Raw genomic sequence first — 17,704 nt, 5'->3', positions numbered from 1 at the left:
TTGATTTTAGTTCTGATGATAATTTTATTTCATCAATTTGAAAACAAGTATAAATATATCACAAACAAGCAACATAGTGATTCAAACTACACAAACAGATATGTGTTACTTGAGCATAAAAAAAGAACAATGCGCGTGTGTCGCAACATGGCCGATAAATAAATAATATACAAATGATGTGAATCGTTGTGTTAACAGAACATAATAACAGAAATAACGTTAGAAAAAATATAATTTGAGATTTGATTACCACTCAAGTAATCAAATAATGGAAAAAATATACCGTTTTTTTTGTTACAAAAACAAGATTTTGAATGACATCGTATTTGAAATGTGTTTCCTCTTATAACAAAATATCACCACTGTATTACAAATCAGAGTAATAGAAAAGTGATAATTAAATTAAATCTTAAACATCAGTTATAAGAAAATTTGACTGTAAAATACAGAAAGTTCTTTTTGAATAATTTTATACATCTGGATGCTTTATAATGTGTAAGGAAAAATAATACTGTATTTATATTTCCGTCGGTATACAGTCGACAGATACACTGAGAATGTTAGTAAGTGTTAGTAAACATTGACATATCTTATTACAATGAAAACAAAACCATACATTGGTAGAACCTTAAATTAAAAGATGACCTGGTTTTGAAACAAGTCACATATTACATTGGAAAAAAATGAGATTCGATTTTGACTACAATGATAACGAAACAATAACAATAAAAATACATATAATTCATATTGTCTGATCAACGACATCTATGTCTATAGCATATAGATGTTAATTTATATATTGATTATACTTCGATGAAACTACAGTTCAGTCAGAAAACTGTTATTTTGAAGTAGAATAGTTAATTCACATCTATGTTAACATTTTAATACATTTAAACAAATGAACTAGATTTATCTTGGTAATATATTTACCTGCACCGACAGAATGTCGATAAACTCCACAATAGTATTTACCATGTGTAGTTATATATACTGATAAGTTGTCCATATTTTTCACAAGAGCAGTTCCTCAGGAATCCTCACCAATAATTGCTAATTATGGCTGTAAACAGTTCCACGAAATGATTTAGCTATGTTCTAATCAAATTTCCTTATTGTACACGTCCAATGTTTCATCCAAAACACCTATACAATGTTTGCATAAATCTTTAAAAAGAACTTTTACAGGGGAGTCGACTTTGGATCTAGACCCATGTGGCCGATCAGCAGGGCGTGGCCGATCAGCAGGGCGTCGACGCAATCTTCTGCTGGGAGAGCTTCGTACGGCTAGACGCTTGTCACCTTACTACACCTCTATTGGGTAGCCGTCATGTATTGACTGGGCGATGTCAATTTTAGAATCCACGAATTAATCGAAACGAATTTCATCCGGCTTTCGCATTTCGTGTCTGAATCAGCTTCACATGGACTCCGTCTTTAGGAACGATAGCGCCGCGACACAGTAGGGCAAGGTCTTCCTAAAATAGGAATACATAATATGATATAAAGGTACATAATACCATATAAAGGTACATAATACCATATAAAAGTACATAATATGATATAAAGTACATAATATAATATAGAAGTACATGCTATTATCTAAAAGTACATAATATAAAATAAAAGTACATAATATAATAAAAAAGCGATAATATTATATAAAGGCAGGTATATATTGAATGATTTCCGTTCATCAATTTCAATAACACCTTTTTTTCCCTGGAAAAGGGGGAAATGAATTCCATATAATTCGGCATCCAAGGATATGTACATGTATATACTTTTCTGTTGATTATCAACATTATTTGATTAGAAAATTGTCTAAATAAAGAATATCACACTAACGGATTATGTTTTCTATCGTTTAAGGCGACATTTACGCATGTGGGTTAATGTTGCGTCCCGTTTTGTTGCTCATTAGTGTATTCATGTAAAATATACATTGTTGTACATTGTTGCAACTTGTACATTCCAATGACGTCACATTGTTTACAGATCCCGCGTTGTGTCTGCACTGCCTGACACGAAGGCTTCATTCTGTGCTTTTTAATGTTTTGTTAGTTTTCTGATAATTCAATTGATCAGGTATGATTAAACAACCCCAATCAATGTGAGGTGTGATTGTAATTTTAAGTTTAAACCGCATGCTGCGAAAAATACTTCAACTTTCACTTTGTCAGTGTATTCGTGATCGCAGCTTAGATCGGCTGTCATGGCAACGAGGACGGTGGTTTCATCACAGTGACGAATTTACAAACTTGCATGTGTACAGCCGAAAACTTCTAACTATACCTTATGTCTCTGGAAATCATCTGTAAATAATTAATTGAATTAATTACGATCAATTGCATTCGTTTATTAACGTTTGTTCGTTTCTATATGCCGATTTCGATACTTAAAACACTGAAGAGTTCCAATATTGGAGAATGAACATTAACACTAGCTCTATGAATCGTCCTAGAGCACCCGACTACCCTAAATCAATACTTATGAAACAGGTACGAGCGTGAAGGTAATTGTATGAGAGCAACGAAAAGTGCTGTACATTCTTACGAAAATGACAAACATCGTCAAAATTACTTAAAAAGTAGTCAATTAATCGGCATTTCTTCAATTAACACCAGTTTATAACGCCGTTATGTAACCATACTTGAATAAATAGAAGAATGTACAGCACTTTTTCTCGGTTTCTTAGCACGATGAATAAGTGTATCATATTTGTTTGTACGACAAAATACGTTGGTCGGGTGCTCTGGCCATATTTACCGACCAAGTGTTAATGTAGTCCTTCGTGCCGGTCACGTGACCACGCGAGAACACGAGGAACGACGAAAACATCCCGATAAAGACGTTGGACACCTAACATTAAAATCCGATCAAAAAAACAAACAGAACTAACCGGGAAATCATTAAATATTGAATTTATATTAAAACATGATGTTTTTTATTCTTTTTAATTATAAATGCAACATTAACCCACATGCGTAATTGACGGACTTATCTTATATTATATGCAATTACCTGTTGATCCTTGGCGGACTTCAGCTCATAATCCCTGATGATACGAGCAACAGCGATCTTAGTTTCCAACATGGCGAATCGGGATCCGATACAGTTACGTGGGCCAGCCCCAAAAGGAATAAATGTGTAAGGTCTTATCTTGGACTTGTTTTCTGCGGAAAACCTGTGAAAGAAAAAACATTTTAATTTAATATATATAAAAAATAGTTACAATGTTTCATATTTGAAATAAAATATATCTCCAATTACCTACTTTTTTTCAAAATTTCGGGACTAAATTCGTTTTCATCTGAAGGATTTTTTATTTAAACTAGCATTGTGTCAATTATTTTTTATATAACATAACAAGTTTTAGAGCTTACCGTTCTGGCATGAATTTCTGGGGTTGGTTCCAGAATTTGCTGTCATGGTGAAGTCCCCAAACGTCCACCTGCACGTTCATACCAGCGGGAATGTGCACGTGACCATACGTGCGAGCTGCAGCAGCTTGGCGCGTGACAATCCTGTTATAAGAAGTTAAATTGGTATTTATTTCATAATCGAAATTCGCTCGATCATCTTTTTGTATCTTAGCAGTTTAATTCTTAAATTTTATCTAACTGTTTTATTTTTAGAATGTTTGCTTTTATAAACAGTTAGCAGTAACTGCTAAGTAGTTGCTATACTTACAAGGAGGCGGTAGGGTACAGGCGACAGACCTCATCAAACACCATATCTAAATAGGGCAGCTTCTGTATTGACTGGTAACTTATTCTCTCCTGTAAGCATTGACGCAAAGGTAAGAAAATGTACTCGGATATATCTAATGATCATTAAATACTATATTAATGATTATTTTGACTTATGTATATATATTATCATCACCTTATTTCTTAACATTCTTTGTGTAAATAATATATAAGCAATAACAAATCGTAAAAATGATGAATGAGTACATACCTGTCCGAGTTGTTTAATTTCTTTACGGAGACGAATTTGGGCTTCTGGATTCTGGGCAAGTACGTGACAGTGGAACGCTAGAACAGCGCTGGTTGTTTCATATCCAGCAAGCAAAAACGTAAGGCTTTGTGCAACAATTTCTCTGTCAGACATTTGCTGGTGTTTTTTGGAATGAAACAACATTTGCTGCATGAGGTCGGTCACAGATCCGTCATTCTGAAATAAGAAATTACAGGTTCTTGTTAAAAAAAGATTATAAATGCTTACTTTTTAGATTTGAAATATCTTGTTTATTAAGTGCACTATATGCAAACGTCAGATTTTTTTTTTTTACAAAAGCCACACAAAATATTTAAGAATATTTCAATACAAGTTGAGATATAGATACAGTAGAGTCTTCTATGACTCGTCAGTGAAATTTATAGTTTCTATCAAGGATGCGCCAGAGGAAACTCAAAAAGGTCGAACATTTTTTTTTATATAAATGTTATTATTTTAGATAATATCTATTTTTCAAATATTGGATTTCAAAAACCGTCAAACACATGCGTATTCTGAACTGCGTTACTTTTCTTATGAATTATAACGTGTCATGCAGCAGATAATACATACCCCAATCTCTCGCCTGATCCGGATAACATCGATTAGTCGACGCCGAAGCCAGGATACGGGGTTCATGCCGATGGCGAGCACAACGTTCTTAATGGCGAATATGAAATACTGCACGAACGGGAACAACACTGGAACACAAAAATTACAATATATTATTAATCTTTTATAATTGCTTATACTAATTTAAATAAAAGCACGTGACATACAAATGTCCTTCTACTTTTCCTATGGTCTCCATGTAATTCTATATTTTGTTAATATTTTTCTCTTGTATACTTTAGTTCCGGATTTGTTTGCTTGCCGGTAATCTCTATTTTTATTGAATGCATATACATGTATATTTAGTATATTTAGATGTTGTGTTTTCACAAAAGACTTAAAACACTTACTGACTATTGGTAAGATCAGGGTGGTACTCATGTTCCTGAACAGAGACTGGATATTGTTAAGGAATTCATCAGATACGTCCATCTGCGCATTTGTATGGAGACCAAAGGCACAACGGCCAATCACATCCAACGTGAGGCTTTGGAACTCTCTGAAAAAGAATTTAAAATATTGCTGTTATTAAAGTAAAGGACGAATCCGCTAGTGCTAATGTTCTTTTTTATAAGAAGAGTCGCCGGGTAGTACAATGTGCACTGTTTTACGTTGATTATATTTAAATAAACTTTAGAAAGGCATTGATATAAGTTACTAGCTTGTGCCCAATCCCTTTTCTTTGTGCAATAAAATGTGTTTAAACCAAAATGCAAAAATAGTTATGTTTAAACATGTTTACAGAAAATATTATTAAATATTTTCATATATCAAAACGCAGTACTCCTATATATATATATATATATATATATGTAAATATTATATATCCTAAGATTTAACAGTGAAAGCGCTAGTGCAAAATGCAACGTCTACTTATGTCAATTATCAGTTTTATATATAATATATATATACCTGTATATGTCGAAGAAGTTTCCCTTGCCCTGCTGCTTGCCGAGGTTTTGGAGAAGTTTGTCCACCTGTTGCTCCATAACATTTGTCATTTGTCTAAGCTTGCTGGTACTGAAGGCCGGAGATAAGAGACTGCGGCTGCGTCGCCATTGATGGCCATTTTCCAGAAAGAGACCGAGACTCTTCCTTGGGGCAAGAGGAAACGGCTGCAACATTAATTAATTTGTTTTATGATACCAAATATGTCTGTTGTAACACCTTCATGTTTAAAACTGTTTGAAAAGAAAGGTTATCATATAAGTTGACCATTAAATATTTTCATTATTTCATATGTACCTTTCTCGCCTGGAAATTTGCGAAGTCTTTCACCAGAACCTCCCTAACGACATCCGGGTCACTAACAGAAAGAACCGGGGTAAACCCTTCGAAATATCTGAAAAACAGAATAGGATCCATTCAGTCTTAGAAAACAACAAAAATGGACTGATGTAGTAATCTAAAGCTTATGAAACTAATACACCAGCTAATAAAAACAATCAACAAATTTTATTCAGATTAGACAAAACAAATTTTGAATATTAAGCTTAGCAAGATATTTAAAAAAACATCAGCGGGATAGTAACTATTATCAATATTACTGAAATAATCATTTTTAGAAATCCATTGCAAAAATATTCACTATGACATATTTTCAAATGTCTCTGAATATCCAAAATTGAATGTCCAAAAATCTTACCCAAAAACTGTCCCGTAAGTCTTTCTCCAGTCTCTAATTGCTTGCAGCTGTCCCTAAAATAAAGATAGTACAATAAGCGTTAGTTCTCTATTCCAGAAAAGATCACGATGAATTTACAGGAAAGATGTCTTTGGTGATCTGGGGAACACGAAGGTGCTTAAAACTGTTCATCAAATTGATTATCATCTTCAGAAGAATATCTCACGTGACTGTACCTTTTTCATCATTTCGATGATGTTCCCAAGAAGAAAAGCAGGTTTCGGCCCGGGTATACCATTTCGCTCGAACACTTCAAAATGTATTTTCAAATACCTGAAATGTTAAGGACATGCAATTAAATATAATTACTCACTTTTGCAATACAAATCTACCATTAAATAAATCATATAAACTAAAAATAAGATATTTGTACTTGTAACAGGATAAAATTTCAAATTTCTTCATGAATAATATAACACATTTCGATGAAAAATAAAAATTCTCTCTAAAACAAATCAGTTTAAATGACATGTTAGTTTAACATACCAGTACGCCAACATAGCACAAAGCGCCATCAGTATAAGAGAAAGTTCCATGTTTGTTATGTAGTAAGACAATGTAATCCTTAGCAAGTATTCAAAGTAAATGATAGAGTAAGACAATCGAGGCACTTTATATGGGAGCGGATATTATGCAGTGTTCCGACAGGGTACAGGGGGAAGGGCCGATTCTGAAGTCTCGGCTGGCAAGAGGGTCCCTCCCTTATCGCATCCTTCATACACAACGCTATCTGGGAACAAACACTTGTCTTCTATTTTAGGTAACTACCGAATAAAGATAGAAACAGTGGACAAATATAGCTACATTTTGGCTATATGCAAACTGTGTACTTCAAACGGACCCACATAGACAGCTAGGGGCTACAATGATAATATGTCAGTTTTCTGCTCAGAATACTAAATCTGGAAGTTATACTTGAGACTTTGAGATGTTTTGGTGATATCGGGCATTATCCCGATCTAAATGTTAATGACCTTCACCTATATTTTGTATAAAACAATGCGACACGAGTGGTTCTAAATATATACCTGTTGTAGCATTATTAAAAAAAAACCAAAAAAAAAACGGAGTGTTGACCTTCATTCTTATCTTGAATGTCGTGTTAGACCTATGGAACGTTCTTATTTATTGAAAAGTTTTTTTAATCAAAGAATCATTCTAGTGACTTTTGGCGAATGGATGAATATAAAAAATTATAATTTTTATATTTTTTAGATATAAATTGATTTTTAAATGACATATTCATTCATATAACTGTATAGAAAATAATAATAAAAATATATGTTTAAAGCTTTAATAAGTAAGGATATACTTTCTGTGTGTATGTTCAGGGCTGCAAGGAGAAAGGGCATGCTTGAGGGTGGTATGCTTGTACAATATTTTGTCTTTTACCCTGTATAAATTCCATATATGAGTTATAATCAAAATTGATAATATAGCACATGTAAGAACGGACACAATAAATGATATCGTTTTCATGAATGTTTGCTAGTATTTTATAAATTCAAAATCTATCAGTATAAAAAAGTTAAATAAATAAATAAAAAATAAATAACAATTAAAAAAAAATCTCATTTAAAAATAATGTCCTCTCCTTATTTTGACATTCGAGAATGACACAACTGTATGAAGAAGCTGAAATAATTTCTGTATCTAATTCTGAATAGAATATCTGTCTCGTGTGTTTTCTCGTGTCGATCAGTTGACAATAATAATGATATAACCAGTAATACAGAACGTTAATGAGACTTGGTAATTGTGCAGTAAGAAATCTACTATTACAGTACACTGTATACAAAAAGTCATGCATATAAAATTTGTGAGTCTTATATGGAATTAATTTAATTTGAAATTTAGATTCACTCCACGTTGAACATATTATCCAAGAATATCAACCAGCATGTATCAAATCAAGAAAATAAATTAGTAGGAGCGTCTGTATAAATAATGAATCTCTACATCAAAATGTAAATAATAATGTCATTAAAATTATGGAAGTTACAACATTACGTTTAAATAAACGAATACCACCTTTATGGCGATACCAAATTAATTTGTTGTTCTTCGGAATTTGTTTTACTGCTTTTAAACGGGTTAAGAGCATGACATTTTATTCATTTATGTTCTCCCTCATTAGATTTACCCGAAAATAAAATAATTAAATTCAAATGAATAACAAACACATAAATGAGATACCATCTCGTTGCTCATTTATTCACATAAAACAACGTCAACACCCTCTTACACAGAACAAAAACAAACCTCTAACCCTGCTAGCCGGCATACTACCTACGGCTATAATTACTTTATTTTTGAGCAAAAATTACGGAATATCTTTTAAGAAGAAAATATCTACGTAACAATAAATCAATGTACGTGTTTATGTGGTGAGCAACGAACTCGAAAGAGCGCATTATCCACGTGAGTGCCTTATATCCTTACACCACGTGACATCCATCCCGATGTCCACCCAGGTGCGCTATGCACACGAATACTTACGGATTTAATTTCATTTATTTGTAGTAGTTTCTGTATGGAAAGAAGTGTTGCATGAAAGAGGAAAGAAATTAAATATATACATGGGTGGTAGTTTGTGTTTCGTTTGTGAAACAATGACCAGAATCTATGTTATTTTGTATCAGTTTACAAATATTTAGAGTCATAAAAACTTTTGATACATATTTTTACATAGGAACTGTTTGCAGAATTTTTTGAATCCAGATTTTTTTTCATGAGATGGATTTCCTTTTTTATTTTTAATATATATATTAATATATTAATAGGTACAATATATACCGCCAACAAATAGAACAGTCATTTCGTCATTCGTCTGTTTTATACAATCCTTACAGGTTAAAGGTGGTAGACGCTACTGGAGGATATTTATCTCCGATGTGTATTGTTACCTGCTTGTTACTTTTTAATTCATTTGAATAGTGATTCGGTCCAGAATATAAACATAAATCCAATATTGAAATCATAGTTTTTTTTTGCATCACCATTAAGATTTTCTTTTTCTTATTAAAGTTATTTTTTGTCAGCAACTATGATCAGTTTAAATCCTCTGTATCATTAACGAGTCCTAAAACAGCTGTTTGGTGCTAATACAGTGTGTGTCTTTTGTATAATCTAGGATCATCAATATTATAAAAGTTTGGAAACTCAGAAAAGCATTTAGGAAATCAAGATTAGCGCAAAAAATAAAACGCTGTTTAACAGAGAATATAAAAAGGACGGATTTAATCTAGGATTTCTATGGACAATGCAAACAAAAAATTACTCTTAATTTTAAAAGTGCATGGTGGCTTTTGTTTGTATTATTTAAACTATCTTGATAATAAGTCATGACAAGTTGTTATGATATTATTATTCTGTGTTATGTCGATTTATATTAGTATTCGTGCGTCTCTTTTACATGACAGCGTGTTGGCTTATCTCTGCTATGGTATAAATGTATGCGATTGTATGATTTATTCAGTACATAGTATAGTCTACCACCAACCTTATATAAGCCAGATTACGTTGTGGACATTCTGAAACCACAGAATACATTGATGGTATGTAATTCCAGGAATCACTGGGACTGTGAGATCATGAGATCATGATAAAGTAATTAGAATGGTTATTTTAGCTTTTATGTCACCCTCCATCTTAAAATTCGTATGAGGGCATTGGTAATGTACGGGGGTTTAAAAATCGCAAGTATAGTGAAATTGCTTAAGTCTGGAGTCATTGTGGTCCCGTTACATACCGTCATAGTTGGTAATATTCGCGGGGATTTTATTTTTTATATTCGAGGTCATTAAATATACATAGAAAATAAATACCGAGCGAATATTATTATATAAAATATATATGATCTTACAATAATATATGTAAGAGAATCACACGGTGAGAAGAAGCTGTCGGCACAATAACGTCAGATGATAATTGTTTATCAAATAACAATTCCACAATTAGACCCCAAATTTTCTAATTAACTACATATCCGTCTAACCAAAGTTGCTTTAGGGCAGTTATGAAAGATTTTATATAAGTCATTTAAGGCCAAAAGTTGAAAAAAATTGATTTAAGAAACAAATTGAATAAAAATCGAAATGATCAAATGTTTATGATCCCCGTAAATATGATGAACTGATCCTCACTTCATAGTTTGTGACACAATTAGATCGATCTGAGTTTGGTGGGAATTATATGTAAGCATGCTTTGCTTAAAACACACACAAGCACAAAAAAAACCCCCCAAAAAACCCCCAACAACAACAAAACAAACATGTCAAATTGTCACGGGTAATCTTTTTTAACGTTTACAAACATTAACCAATTATTTCTAGTCCCAATATGACTTCTGCCCTGGTTCGGTTTCAGCTAATTTCTTTTAAACTGTATAAATGTATTTAACTGCTTGTATTTTGTTCACCTAGCACTTGTCTGAACGTCGAATCGCCCGATGCAGTTTAAATACACTTTATTTTGATATTTAATAGCGTCTCCTGCATGTGATTATATATTACTTTTGGATAATGCATAAAAACGACAAAGAATACCGACATAATACCGAAACCATTATTCAAACTCAAAATCGAGTAAACGAGGGCAAAACATAAACAAAATATAGATTTGCAAACAAGAAATAAGACCAGGGGTTCCGAAGGAGTAAGTGCCTTCTGCTTCATCGACCAAATCCACCATACAAATCAATGGGGCCGCGGTGGCCGAGTGTTCGGACACTTTATCACTAGCCCTCCACCTCTGGGTTGCGAGTTCGAAACCTACGTGGGGCAGTTGCCAGGTACTGACCGTAGGCCGGTGGTTTTTCTCCGGGTACTCCGGCTTTCCTCCACCTCCAAAACCTGGCACGTCCTTAAATGACCCTGGTTATTAATAGGACGTTAAACAAAAACAAACCACTCGGCCACCGCGGCCCCTATCTTGAATAGAACAATGAGTTATCCAAAAATTAATTGTGAATATACATGTACTTAACAATGACTCGTTCAGAAACTTGTCCTATGGCTTAGACTAAGGAGATAGATCTGTAGTTCATAGGCAAATGTTTGTCTTCTTTTTTATACTAAGGCATAACTATAGCTTGTTTCCATTTAATGGATCAACTAGTGAGGGAATTGCATAAGACTTCGCACTGATTTTTATTAATCTTCTTGACAATCTCCAATATGATTTCGGGTCAGATACAACAAAATTTTCAATAAAACCACCTATATTAGTATAAAACCATTCTTGTGCATACTTTTTCATATTATTGATTCTACATATTTCTATTTCTTTTAAAACAATTTACATCAATACCACGCTACCTTTTCTGCATTTTTGTGTAATCTCGTAATCTAATACATTTTCCCATTTCTAGCGTCATCCATGGTTTATCATTAGGTCTAATAGTAATATTTTTTGGAGATACATGAACTAATCATCGATTTAAATGTATTAGTAAACTTTTCATAAGTTCCGTCAACACCTCCAGACTCAATAAACATTTCTTTCCAGACAAATTTTCAATTTGCCTATTAAGTTCATTAAAATATGCTTGTTTATAGCACCATATTTCACGTTTGAAGGCTACATGTATTCTACTTAGGACTCCTATATATACTAAACATGCTTCATGATCACTGTTATTTCTGTCTATACAATTGTAGATAAAACAGAGGATTCAATTCTTCAATTGTAGAAAGCGCAGCATGTATTTGTGGTCATCCTTGTGAGAATGCCTTTCACTTTTTTTATGGCATGTCACCGTTTTACTAACGAAAGGCATATTTTATTGCAAAACCTAAATAATCTGAATGTTACAATTAGTTTAGAAGTTATGTTAAATGGAAACTCACAACTTTCCGTTGACCTTAATAGAAATATCTTTAGATATGTGCAATGTTTTATCAAATCCAGTAACAGGTTTTGAATTTTGTGATTTGATCAGTTTATTTGGTAAACCGTATATTATATCAGTTTTGTCATCATCCATGTAAATGTAACTATGCCTTGTAATACACTGTATATATGTTGGGAGAAGGCGTTGAGAAGTTGTTGTAACTTGTGCCTAATCCCGTGTCTATGTTTTGATAATAAATATGTTTAAACTTCTTAAAGAATTACAGGATCAAAGGACATTCACTATTATACGGGTAAGATTATTTATAACATTTCTCAAATTAAAATCATTTGAAATACCTGAAAAAGCATGTTACCTAGGCACAGTAAGCATATCAACATTAATATCGCCTACAATAATTATCTTAGAACAACTGAAAGTATGGAAAAGCGCAATGTTAACAAATGTCAGCTGAGTCAAGTAAGATCACTCACTCGGTCTAAAAACAATACTTTAAAACTTTCTTGTCAAAATTTTTCTAATTATTCTTCAAAAATTGTAAAGTAAATTTTAAATAAAGGAGACTTCTACATTCTCTCCCTCCATTTCCCTCTAATTATCACCCCATCTCTACTCTTCTTAAACTCCCATTTTCAAAAAATAAATCACTTTATGTAAATTCTTATGTCATCTTGTGTAAATATTTGTGTTGCATACTGTTTTTGGGAAAGGGCTTTATATAAGTTGGAAAACTTGTGCCCGATCCCTTTGTATATTTATGATACAATAAAATATGTTTAAACTAAATTATCTTAGCCGAAGAATCCAAAGCTTTCTCTATGGACGCAAGAAATAATTGCCAGAAGACATTACTGGGATTTGGCGGTCTATACACAGTACATACTTCAATACTACTATTTGGAAAATCTAATTGTATCCGTCATATCAGCTCACAATTTGGAAATTCAAAATTTAAGCGTCTATAAGCTCTTATTTGAAATGGTACTTATACTAAACTTCCGTCTCCTACAAAATTTCTATCAGCCCTAAACGGTTCACTGAAACCTTGTACATGAAGTTCTAAATCAAGAGTAAGTTTGTCAAGGTGTATTTCAGTCAATGATATCATATTATAGTCACTTACTGACAAATATGTTCAGTATCTCGACAATTTTATTTTCTTAAATTTAACTTTTCACTCTTACCCAGAAATCTATTAAGACAGACAGGCGCATTTTATTATAATACCATTGTATGCTGATTTAGCTTGTGGTTATGTATGGGGTCACCTGCCCGAACACGTCGGTTCCCAGGGTACTCCGGTCCCCCCATTCGAGCCAACAAGCGTTACCCTTCTAACTTGCTAAGTTTGCATATATTAATATCATGGACAGGACATTGATAAGTTGCGATAACTTGCGTCCGACCTTTTGCGTAATGGCTGGTCGGTTCTCATTGGTCAATGACCGTCTGATCACTTGACTTGACTGTGAGGGGCGTGTTTTGAGATTTTCATCAGACAGACATTGTTAGTTTTGCTGTTGGATGAAATGGAGACAAAGAAGTGCTATATTTGCTGAAAAAAACTAAGACTTATAACATAACATGATGTGAAATTTTAATAAAATATTTCATATGGCATAATTTGAAAGCGGGTTTGAGACTAGTAGAATAGGACATAGAAACCATAAGAGAAACTGTCAATTAAGTGTTTCAATTGCTGACCTGGTTACCCCGGGATATTTTAATACTTAGATAATGTCACACGATGTGTCTAAGCTCTATCCGGCTATATAATATAACCTTACATCTCTAAAAGTCTTCACAATGATATAGATATAGGCGAGTGTTTGTTCTACGATTCATTTCATATTTCCTCTTGTGGAATTTTTCGCTTAAGTGAAAAAGAATTACATTACATCAAAAAATGATTTCAGTGAAAAATAAAGTGTAAATAATGTATTCGATTTAAAAATACTATATCGCTGAGATTAAAAAGATAACATAAAGAATAAACAACAGCTTATTCTTCTTTTTTCAATCGAGCGTAACAACTCTTTGTCGGAGATGTATCATCTTAAAAGTAAAAAAAAAAATACTTAGGTGAAATATTTACCTCAAGGTGAAAAGAATTTTACTGAATACTATTCTGCATAGACATACTTTTTTAATATATAAAACATGTTTTACTAAAGTGAAATTATTTTCACTTCAGTAAAATAAAACATAATGCAAATAAAATGTTTATTTACCTAAAAAGGTAAAAAGAAATAATTTAAATAGATTTAAAGCGTATTTTACCTTAATAGGAAATAGGGTAACAAATGTCAAAATGGCGTGCCATGGACCTCTTCTGATAGTTACATATCACATAGTATGATTTCTTCAGCACTTTCCTGAATCAATGTGTGTACGTGTCCGGGGAGTCTTATTTCTAGAATTCATAACTGCATCAATTTCCTCAGATTCTAACGCGACCAGCCATAATAATAAGCGGGAAATATGCCGTATACAGACGAATATATCTCGCGAAGCTTTATCACATCATAACTAGATTTCTGATCCGTACAGAATTCCTATATATGGGTTAATGTCTTTATCAACAGGTTTACTGTCCAGCAGTCTATACTGTCCCCATATGAGGCTCTCTAGAGGACGCCATGTTACCTTCAATATGTAACAGATAAGATAATGGAAGAGCTATATGTCCGATGGTCTAGTTCGTACCTTGGTTGCTGCACTACCCGTCATATACCTTAACGTTAAACTAGGGCTTTCAAGATTTTCTTAATTTTCTTTCTGAATTTCCAAACATTTAGCCCCAAACATGACTACTATACTTACGAGTCCTTGAAGGGTGAAAACAGCTGTATGATGTCCCTAACATCACTGACGAGTCCTTGAAGGGCGAAACACCTGTATGATGTCCTTAACATCACTGACGAGTCTTTGAAAGGCGAACCATATTCAAATTTTGGCAATCAGTTGTCAAAACGAAATAGTCATTTCACGGTTTATTGTAAAAAGGATTTGCCCGATAAATGAGATTTGGTAAATGTTTTTTTGGTACCAAACTGCCTGTAATTTCATAGACGACGCAATAACGAAATCTACAAATATTGCTCAAGTATCCTTGACGAATTAAAAAATACAAGGAAATGAACAATTTCCATAAGAATGAACATTGAAATATTTCCGAATGAAATACTTTGTAAAAGATGAGGGACTAAAAACCAAAAATGTGGTGTTGTATACATGTATTTATGTAATGCCAACAGTTACGAAATAGAAATATCATAAACAGGTTGATTTAAAAGTTATTTGAGCGATTGAGCCACGAGATACGCTACAATTAAATTCAAAATTCAATTCAAACATTTATAGTCGGTACATATTATAACAAATCAACATTAGCTCTAATGAGCTATCAAAATCGACTCTAGCAGTAACAGACATGTACAAATACAGAATAAAATAAATAAAAATAGATAAAACATAAAAGCATACAAATGTATTAACCTGATTAAAAAACAACAACATTGTATTCACCTGATTGTGAGAAAAACCATTATAAAACCAGTTAATTGCATCAGATCAATGATTTTTGTAAATATATTCTTGGAGTTATCTCTTTAGACATAGCAGTAGCATTTTAAAGTATGGATATTGTACATGATGCATTAAGTTTATTTAGACTCTTACAAACAAACAAAAACAATTAATTGGAACTTAAAACTTTGTTCAAAAAATTGAAATGGCAAAAAAAAGAAAAAAGAAAAAAAAAAGACCTCTGATGTGTGTGAGTGTGTGTATGTCTATGTTTTATCTGCATGTGCTGCATTTTCATTGTGGCCCATACCAGCTGTTTGTCAGTGATTTGAATTGTGTGAGTGAAGGTGTTGTTCTGAAGTGATCTGGTAGGGCATTCTAGATTTTAGGTGCTTCTGACCGAAAAGAGTGCCTACCATATTTTGTTGTCCTAACAAGTTTTGTGATATCTGAATGTGTATGCTTTTTCTGTGATATTGATCAAGTCATGTAAGTATGTTGGTGTTTGCTTGTTTGCTTGTTTGTGATTTTGAAGACTTCAATTGCAAAATTCCTGAGTCTCCTTATTCTGAGTGATGGTAATTTTGAACGGACTAGTAAATTTTTGTAAGTATCTTCCTGTGTGTCGTATATGAATCTGAGTGCCCTTTCCTGATTTTTTTCTCCACATTTTGTGTGTGTTGGTTGCTCCGCAGAAGTGCCATGTGAGGGGACAGAAATTGATGAAATTGGTAGACTTAGTTTTAATTATTTATTTATTTGAATTTTTTTCAACATTTCTTGTTTTTTACCCCGATACAATTCTTATGGTCAAAGGTGTCTGCTCAATTTTGTGCTACATCCGGATACAGCGCCATGACCCGATTCAAATTTTATGAAGTATGGAAGATGAAACGCTTGAAATCACTGTAATAGTAGTGCAACGTTACTGAAGCTTCTATACGACGAAGAATTCTGCAGCAATGGCTGCGAAAAGACCGGCAAAGGCGAAAGGTTTTTACAATGTCTTTATGTCATCTCTGTACTGATTTGATTCGATACACATGTTTTAATTTACATCATTTTCGTACCATGGATATATTCTTTATGAAATAGTACTTGCAGGATGTTTTATCGATTCAATTTCACTTAGATTTGTTTTGTTATGATGTGCACAAAATGGAGTCAACTCGGCCCAGATCGGTATTTAAAACACATTTACTTAGATATAAATTATACTGAACGATACTACCATGGCTGATTTACCTCTAATATATATTCATACGATTATCAGCAATCTATTTACTAAATATTTAAGCGTACGGTACCTAAATGTCTATATAATATACAAATGACTACTAGCTAGTACTGTCAGCTAACTAGATATATTTACTTGCATGAACATTTCAAATAACTACTTTAATATGCTAAATATCAGTGTTGTAGGTAGTTATATTTCCTTTTGCAGTGCACATTGCACCTCCGGGAGACTTCATTGCTCTCGGAAAATCCAAGTCTTCGGCCTCCGAGTTGGATGTACCACGAGTTCCCTCTCAAGTCTCGTCAAAGAAACTACTACCCACAGAAAGGAAGAGAGAAGCACCTCCAACATCCATCTCTGGGATAGCCAAGCGGCCAAAGCTTATACAAGGACAAACATTCACACCCTTAGGACGATCATCTGATGCAGACAGAAGGACTTCACCAGCTCCCAATGCAAGTTCTCAGCTGGATGAAGTTGCTGTTGACAGTAAGATCATAACTTTATCAAACAGAGATTGTTGTTGTTTTTTTCTGAATGGAATGACGCATCAAACATTTCAAAATATTTTGAAACATGAATTTGTAGGCTTCAATATGTTTTTGTAAATGTTGTCTTTTGATCAATGTTTAATTCAGAACACCTCATCAGGTATATGATTCATAATGTTTAGGTTTAGTGGTAGAGAGTAGCAAAAGCATATCTACATGTGATATAGAATAAAAAGAAAAAATATATGATAAAGACAATCAGAGCATCATGATCATGAAAGTGATAATTAATC

At 33.1% G+C, this 17,704-nt stretch overlaps 2 protein-coding genes across 2 annotated transcripts in view; one reads left to right on the top strand and one right to left on the bottom strand.

The window, feature by feature from the left end:
- On the bottom strand, positions 1 to 6,861 carry LOC117336095 (cytochrome P450 3A11-like). The gene is made up of 12 exons (XM_033896474.1): positions 6,785 to 6,861; positions 6,475 to 6,571; positions 6,260 to 6,312; positions 5,860 to 5,956; positions 5,527 to 5,729; positions 4,965 to 5,113; positions 4,576 to 4,703; positions 3,964 to 4,179; positions 3,694 to 3,782; positions 3,387 to 3,527; positions 3,025 to 3,187; positions 1 to 1,478 (listed from the first exon to the last, which is right to left on the bottom strand). Exons 1-12 carry the CDS (start codon positions 6,832 to 6,834, stop codon positions 1,386 to 1,388), a joined length of 1,479 nt encoding a protein of 492 aa, XP_033752365.1. The 5' UTR covers positions 6,835 to 6,861; the 3' UTR covers positions 1 to 1,385.
- Positions 6,862 to 16,632: 9,771 nt separating this feature from the next.
- The window catches only part of LOC117336032 (integrator complex subunit 1-like), a 37,067-nt gene continuing 35,995 nt past the window's right edge, over positions 16,633 to 17,704 (top strand). Inside the window, exons 1-2 of the mRNA XM_033896366.1 lie at positions 16,633 to 16,673; positions 17,128 to 17,409. Of these exons, the coding sequence (XP_033752257.1) occupies positions 16,643 to 16,673; positions 17,128 to 17,409 (313 nt within the window). The 5' untranslated portion in view covers positions 16,633 to 16,642. The remainder of the gene's footprint in view (positions 16,674 to 17,127; positions 17,410 to 17,704) is intronic.

This window comes from Pecten maximus, chromosome 1 (genome assembly GCF_902652985.1).
Source record: "Pecten maximus chromosome 1, xPecMax1.1, whole genome shotgun sequence".
Taxonomy (NCBI): Eukaryota; Metazoa; Mollusca; class Bivalvia; order Pectinida; family Pectinidae; genus Pecten; species Pecten maximus.
The sequence above is the reverse complement of the archived record's forward strand: the minus strand, read 5'-3'. Positions and strand labels throughout refer to the sequence as shown.

Bases quoted from the DNA above. Each gene is read 5' to 3' on its own strand.
- LOC117336095 (XM_033896474.1), bottom strand. From the start codon at position 6,834: ATGGAACTTTCTCTTATACTGATGGCGCTTTGTGCTATGTTGGCGTAC. The intron at 3,783-3,963 runs GTATGTACTCAT...CAATGCTTACAG, and splicing joins AAATTAAACAACTCGGACAG to GAGAGAATAAGTTACCAGTC. The intron at 3,528-3,693 runs GTAAGTATAGCA...TTCTTATAACAG, and splicing joins CTGTACCCTACCGCCTCCTT to GATTGTCACGCGCCAAGCTG.